The sequence below is a fragment of the Nyctibius grandis genome, chromosome 8 (assembly GCF_013368605.1).
Source record: "Nyctibius grandis isolate bNycGra1 chromosome 8, bNycGra1.pri, whole genome shotgun sequence".
Taxonomy (NCBI): domain Eukaryota; kingdom Metazoa; phylum Chordata; class Aves; order Nyctibiiformes; family Nyctibiidae; genus Nyctibius; species Nyctibius grandis.
In genome coordinates, this window is record NC_090665.1 from 10,284,349 (window position 1) to 10,290,980 (window position 6,632).

The following is a 6,632-nucleotide window of genomic DNA, read 5'->3' on the forward strand; positions in this document are numbered from 1 at the left end:
TCTTTTGCAACCTAAATGGTTCTATGATTCCATAATTCTATTTTGAGTGGTGCCTGGGGCTCCAGGGCTTCTCAGAGACAAGGCTGCAGCTGGACTGCTCTGGCTGTTCCCCACTGTGCTCCAGCCAACCACCAGCACATTCTCCAGCTCTCTGGAAAGGAGCAAAGACAGCTTTCCTGATGGGGCATCCATGGTGGCACTCTGAGAGGCTTTCTCCTCACTGTTCCACACAAGGCCTTGCCACGTGCTGCTCCAGCTGCACAACTCATCACGCAGGACTTCGCCAAGGAACAGGCTGCCCACACACAGCCTCCAACCGCTCTCAGCTGCACCTTCCCTTCCAGAGAGGTTCACTCTTCCCAGAAGAATTAGCTGAATTGGTCCCAAGAAAAATCTCATCCCATGCAACTAAACTCGCAGTGTCTTCCTGAGTGATTTTCCCCTCTCCCTCCTAGCATCCACAACTCCCTGTGCTGCTTTATCGTTGAGTTTCATTAATCTACCATCTGCCTCCTCTTGTAGAGCCTTAAAGAAACAGAGGAGGATGAAAAGGCACAGCGCAGAACTTTGCTGCCACCAGACCCCTCTTCCCAACGCTGCTATTTATTACTAAACTTTGTTTACAGTTACGCAGACGCTCTCCCACCCACATGGCAATGTTTCATTCAAGACAAGTTTGAATTCACTTCAAGAACAACATTTCAAAGGATCCCAAGGCATTTGTTTACAAACAGCATGCACGGAGAATTCGCTTCTCCCACCAATGAACACTGTCCCCTCCGAGATGGGGTGAGGCAGCTGTTTCGTAGCACCCAACGCTACTCAACAGCTGAGGGACAGGAAATGATCTGCAGACAACTGATATTGCTGAGGAAATTTATGGAAAACGAGGGCTGGAGACTTCTATTTGCCTGGAGAGAACTGCAAAGCTTCTGAGCACTCAGGCTCCCCACTGGGTCAGGAGGAATTTAGGGAGGCAAAGCGTCCCAGACTGTGGTCAAAGGAGTGACTCCAAACTTCAAACCTCATCTGAAAGCTGGCACCTCCCAAGCTAACGGGAACCTGGGCACCGGGATAATTTGGCTGCAGAAGGGAGAGCACCCCCTGCCGAGGCAGCCACAGCGATCTCCATCCAAGCCCCGAACAGGCCCAGCCCTGTTCAGCGTAGGGTACGAGCCAAGATCACAGCCTAGGGAGGTATTTGGCACTGTAAGAAGACACTAGGAAGACTATAAAACTGAATGCTTTTTGCACTCCCAGCCTCCATACACAAGACCTACTCTAAACGCTAAATCTTCAGAGGGGGAAAAAATATCCAGAGGAAGGAGGATCGTGAAACTCTTTCAAATACCAAAGTGCTAGGAATGGTAAAGGGTCACATGTTGTGGAAGCCAAGAGACGCTACACTCCCAGGATGGAAAGAGAGGTCCTCAAAAAAGTCAGCGGAGAGTCAGATGTAGGAAGACTCTGGACAAAACAGAGTGTGGACAAAGGGTCTTACAGAGAGTTGGCTTCACGTGGTACTTGCTCTCCGGCACAGTCACCAACTTGATGACAGCAGGGGCTCCCTGGAAGATTAGTCAGTACAACCATCCAAACAAGGGACAGAATATACCTCCTCACCTCCAAACAGCCACACGTGATGGAAGGAACCAAGGGGTATCACAAAAGAAGTGGTGAAAATACCACCCCGCAGGAGATGGGATGCGAGGCAGGGCTGCACCCCTCTTCTGTACAGACCCATCCCAGAGATCGAGCACAAGACGTCTTACATTGAGGATGGGACATGTACGTGGGTACAGTAGGTCTCATACACATCACTTGCTCAGAAAAGGGCAGCACATGGAGAGCTCTCACTCCTCCTCCATGGAGGCAGGGGAGGAGATAGCTGGTCCCCTTTACCCGTTCTTCACAAAGATGAGGTGCAGAAAACAAAGCTGCCAAAATGGATGGCCCTGCCCAGAATAGATGGTAGGAGAACACAACTGTCGGCAAATCCACTCCCTGGGAAGGGCAGATGGAGGTGGCACTGCCCTCGCACTCTCTTGGCAGAGGAAACAAGGGGCACCCTCCCCGGGCAGGTGCAGGGGGAGATGCCCAGGCCCTTCAGATGGGCAATGATAATCCTGAGTAGGATACATGGGGGGATGCCACCCCTATACACCCCCAAGTGGGCTGCACTGCGAGATACCCCCTCAGTCAAGGTGCTGCCCAAACATCGTGAGCACGGGGAGGAGGCGATCCTCAGATGGGATGATGGTCCCCTCCGACGCGCCTCTGGCAGACATAGGGGTGCCACCCTAGAGAAGGTGCACCGAGGATGCCACCAGCTCCCCCACAGAGGAGTTAGCGCAAGGCAGCTTCCCGCAGAGCTAACAGGGGAAGGGGAGGATGGGGGGCTGTCCCAAGAGGCAGCACACAGGGACCGCCAGCCCCAGAGAAGGTACGGGGGGGGTATCACCACCAGCCCCCCCCATGGGAGGTAACTGGGGGAGCATGCACCCAAGGACAGGGTGCACGCGAGGGTGTCCCCCCCAGACAGAGCACAAGGGGGCACCATCCCCGCCCCCCTCCAAGGCAAGGCAACGGGGCTGGAGGATGGATGTGCGTCCCCCTCCCCAGAGCGAGCACGAGAGGGGCCGCCGGTCCCGACGGACACCACCCCACTCCCGGGGGTCCGAGCCCTGCTGCACCGGGGGGACCCTCCCCGGGCGGAGGCGGGAACCAGCCCCAGCCCCCAGCAGTGTGCGGGGCGGGTGACCCCAGCCGGGCCCACGCGGAGCCCCCCCACAGCTCCCCAGGGAGGCCCACGGGAGCCCGCCTCCCCCGCGGGGACACGGGGGGCTGTGTGTGTCCCCCCCCCCATGGCGGTCGGCGGGCCGGGCCCGGGTCCGCGCTCACCCGAAGTCGTCGTCCATGGACTTGAAGTAGAACTTGTAGTTGGGGCGGTTGAGGAGGCCCTTGAAGTCGCCGAGGGTGACGCGCTCGGCCGGGATCGGCAGCTTCACCAGGTACGGCGTCTCCTGCTCGTCCAGGTGGTAAATGATCTTCGTCTCGGCCGCCGCCATGGCGCCCCTGCCCGGCCGCCAGGCCTCCGCCGCCGCCGCCTCTCCTCCTCCGCCCCCGGCCCGGCGCGGCCCGCGACCCCCGGCCGCCGCCTCGGCCTCGGCCCCCGCCCGGCCCGGCCCCCGCCCGCGCCCTGGCCCGGCTGCGGCCTCCCCGCGCCCGGTCCCCCCGCGCCCCTTGTTCTCCGGGTCCCAGCGCCGCCCGGCTGCACAGCGCAAGCTCGGGCTCCGGCGGCTCCTCCCCCGCCCGCCCGCCCGCCGCCCCGGCTCCGCCGGAACCGGAACCGGCGCCCCGCGGGGGCCGCGCCGCGCAGCGAGCCCGAGCGCGGAGCGGGGCCCCCGCCGGCAGCCCGGGACCGGTACCCCGGGATGGACCGGGACCGGGGCTCTACGGGCGCCCCGTGAGGGGCACGATCCAACACATCCCCGACCCAGACCCGCTCCCGGCCCCCAAGCTGGATCCCGCACTGATGAGACCCCCCACATCCCCTGACACCCCCCCGCACCCATCCACCCCTCTCCCCAGGGCCATGCATCCACCGCTGCTCCTGCTGCACCTCATCTGGGTGAATGCCCCCTGGGACTGCACCCCTCGTCCCCTCCCTTGCCAGGCACAGCCCCACGGCCTGGGGAGGGGGTTTGGATTTTTAGTTTACATCCCCTTATACACAGCCTAGTGCTCCCCACGCACCCACATCACAGTCTGAGCTGGCATGCACCCCTATACCCCTCCCAGGCTCCCAGCTCCCATCCAGCTTTCATCCCCTCTTACACCCGCTGATGCTGCTTCACACACATGGTCATTCCTGTGCCACATGTGCTCCTGTGTCCCACAACCTCCACTGCTTCTCAGGTACAGACCCCAGGCCTCCCCTTCCATCTCTGCAGCCCTGGCCTTTTTTCACACACCTCCTACCCTTCCCCACGCTCCTCATACAACTACATGCCCCTTGAGCACAGCTTGCAGAACATGAGGCATATCCTGCTCTACCCTGTCCTCCCATGTCGGACCCCTTTGAACCCCCCATACTCCATCTCTGATGGCCACCCTGCACAGGGACTCTGCTGCACAAGAGGAGCACAGTACCTCCCACCCCAGTTCCTCTCCAGCTGTGGCTTCCCTCCAAACCCCTTGTCAATTGTATATTTATATTAATTCCAGCAGTTTTTTGAACATTTGATTAAAGATTACTCTTACATGCCTGCTTTACATAGTAGTCCCTGCACTTTTTATTCCAGGTTAATTAACCATCCAACAACCACTCCTAATACTCAGGCACTGGACACTGCAGTGTCCCTTCAAGTTCCCCAGCCTCAGTTCCTCACCAAGCAGACTCCCTCCTCTTTGTGAGCATCTTCCCTTCCACATACCCTGGCCTCTTCAGCTGTGCATGTACCAGCTCCAACAGCCCCTTGGCTCTGTGGTTCCCATCCTTTCTCTTCCCCAGACCCCATTGCTCTCTTACCTACAGTCATCAGCACTGTGATCCCAGTCCCTAGGACTCGCCTCTGTGCCGCAGCAGTGTTGGGCTGGCTGGCTTCCCCTCTGGACGCCTCACCAGCACCGAGAGGTGCTGAGGAACTGTGTCCATCAGCAGTTTCCTGGAGCTGTGGCCAAGAGCAAAGCTAGGGTGGATGGAGCTTGGGGAACACCCACGACCAGGAAGGGCAAGAACCGCCTTGCGCAGTCCTGGATTATAAGGAACAAATGCAGAGGAAGAACCACACCGGGGGCCTGCATGGGGCATGAGACTAGATCACCAGCCCTCAGTGCCAAACTCACCTGCCGCAGGAAGAGGAGCCAGAGAGATCTTACAGGGAACAGAGCCAAGCTCCTCAGGCTGGCAGGCAAGTGTGAGCTGAATAGCCTCCTCATGCATGAGAGTCCTGTAGGCGCTGCTAGCAATTATCTGGGCAGTACTGCTGGGCTGGGTGAAGAATGTGACATTAAATTAAAAGAAAAAAAAAGTCAAGGGAAATCCTCAGGTAAGCAGAAGTTGTAAGAGGCGTGAGGCTCTCCCATGTTTCCACATCAGCTCTTGGAAGATTGTCCCTTGTGCTCGGAGCTCTGTGGTAAAAGTAGGCGTACCTGGAAAGAAGAATCCAGGTCAGGAATGGAAAAGTTTGGTTTAAGCTGCTTCTTATTTGTAAACCCTGACAGTGCTAATCTTAAAAGTCTTTTTGCAATGCCTCCCTGCCCCAAAAGCTTGAGATTGGAGCAAAAGACTGATTTAACTGCTTGAAGAGGTCTTGTGAAGTATGACTCACTCTTAATGAATGAAAGTTAAGAACATGGAGCCAAAGAAATTAGGAGATTGTGCCGAGCACTCTAGGTCCACAAGGAAGAGTTTCTGAACAGCCTGTTGGCTTATGTCTACATCTAAAAATTGCTTCTCCATACAGAGTAAACAGGCTCCAGGCACCTTAGTGCATCTCGGAACAGCACAAAGCAGAGGTAGACATACTTGAGTTCCATCACTTACACCTTTAAGCAACACAGACCTATTATCTTTTTCTAAAAGGCACACTATTTTAACTGAAGTTATGGGTTTGATACAGGAACACCAGGTGACACTCATCCATCCATGTCAGATGGGAAGTCAGACAAGTTGACTACTATGCCCTTAGAAAAAACAAAAGTACTTACTGCTTGCATTGCTCAAAAAGAGCAACGATTGTGCAATCAAGGTTGCTCACAAATGCACTTCTAGTCCTTTAACCAAACATAAAACTTGATTGAAAGCAACAGAAAGCACCAAGCCCACCCTATACTTAAGCAATGCAATTAATGCACCTTAAAAAGTATGCATTTACCTGCCCATGAGGATGCTGCACTATGCCAGAACTCCACCTTGGAGAATATCAGGTGTCCTACTTTGTCTCCTCTTTGCTACTCTATTCTCGGCACCTGTAAAACCACCCCACTGCACACCCGACCGAGGTCTGAAGGATATTTGGCTGTAGAGCAACATTTCCCCCTTGGATTTAACCCCTGGGTAAGAAAGCAGCTCGCACCATGAAGGAGTTGGCTACTATGGAGCAAAGGAGTAAGGAATTTGGGAAAAACAGAAGTGGAACTGTTACTTGGCACAAAGAATCAAGAGCCTCTGGCAAAAACAAGCCAGTTATGGAACTACACATTAAACCAATTTTTTAAGTCATCTTTACATTGTGAAAGGAAATAAATGCTTAACATATCCAAGGAGATTTTTAAAATTACCAAGTCCTGCAGCTGGTTTGTAAATGCTTTTACTAAGAGCTCCGCAGCTGTCCTTCCCCCTCTCCGCCAGTTCTTACTCCCCACCATCAGGAGGGCACGATGCAGTACCTAACAGCCAACATTCCCACTAATTCTCATCACGGCAAAGGGTAAGAGATTTCATAGGATTTCAGGTTCATCTTTGCAACATCATCCTGTACAAAACCAAACCTCACCCATTTCAGGATTCTAAGTTCAGAAGTTTTAATAAACTGTTCTCTACTTGTAAAGAGTGAGGTCATGAGTTACCACTGAACATTTATACCAATTCAGTGGTGTGCCCATTTCCTACCTGCCTATTATGTCTT

At 55.0% G+C, this 6,632-nt stretch overlaps 1 protein-coding gene across 6 annotated transcripts in view; it reads right to left on the reverse strand.

Moving 5' to 3' along the window:
- The window catches only part of DVL3 (dishevelled segment polarity protein 3), a 33,349-nt gene extending 30,230 nt beyond the window's left edge, over nucleotides 1-3,119 (reverse strand). For all 6 annotated transcript variants that reach the window (XM_068406796.1, XM_068406794.1, XM_068406797.1 and 3 more), the window contains exon 1: nucleotides 2,902-3,119. In XM_068406796.1, the coding sequence (XP_068262897.1) occupies nucleotides 2,902-3,068 (167 nt within the window). In that variant the 5' untranslated portion in view covers nucleotides 3,069-3,119. The remainder of the gene's footprint in view (nucleotides 1-2,901) is intronic.
- Nucleotides 3,120-6,632: the final 3,513 nt, after the last annotated feature.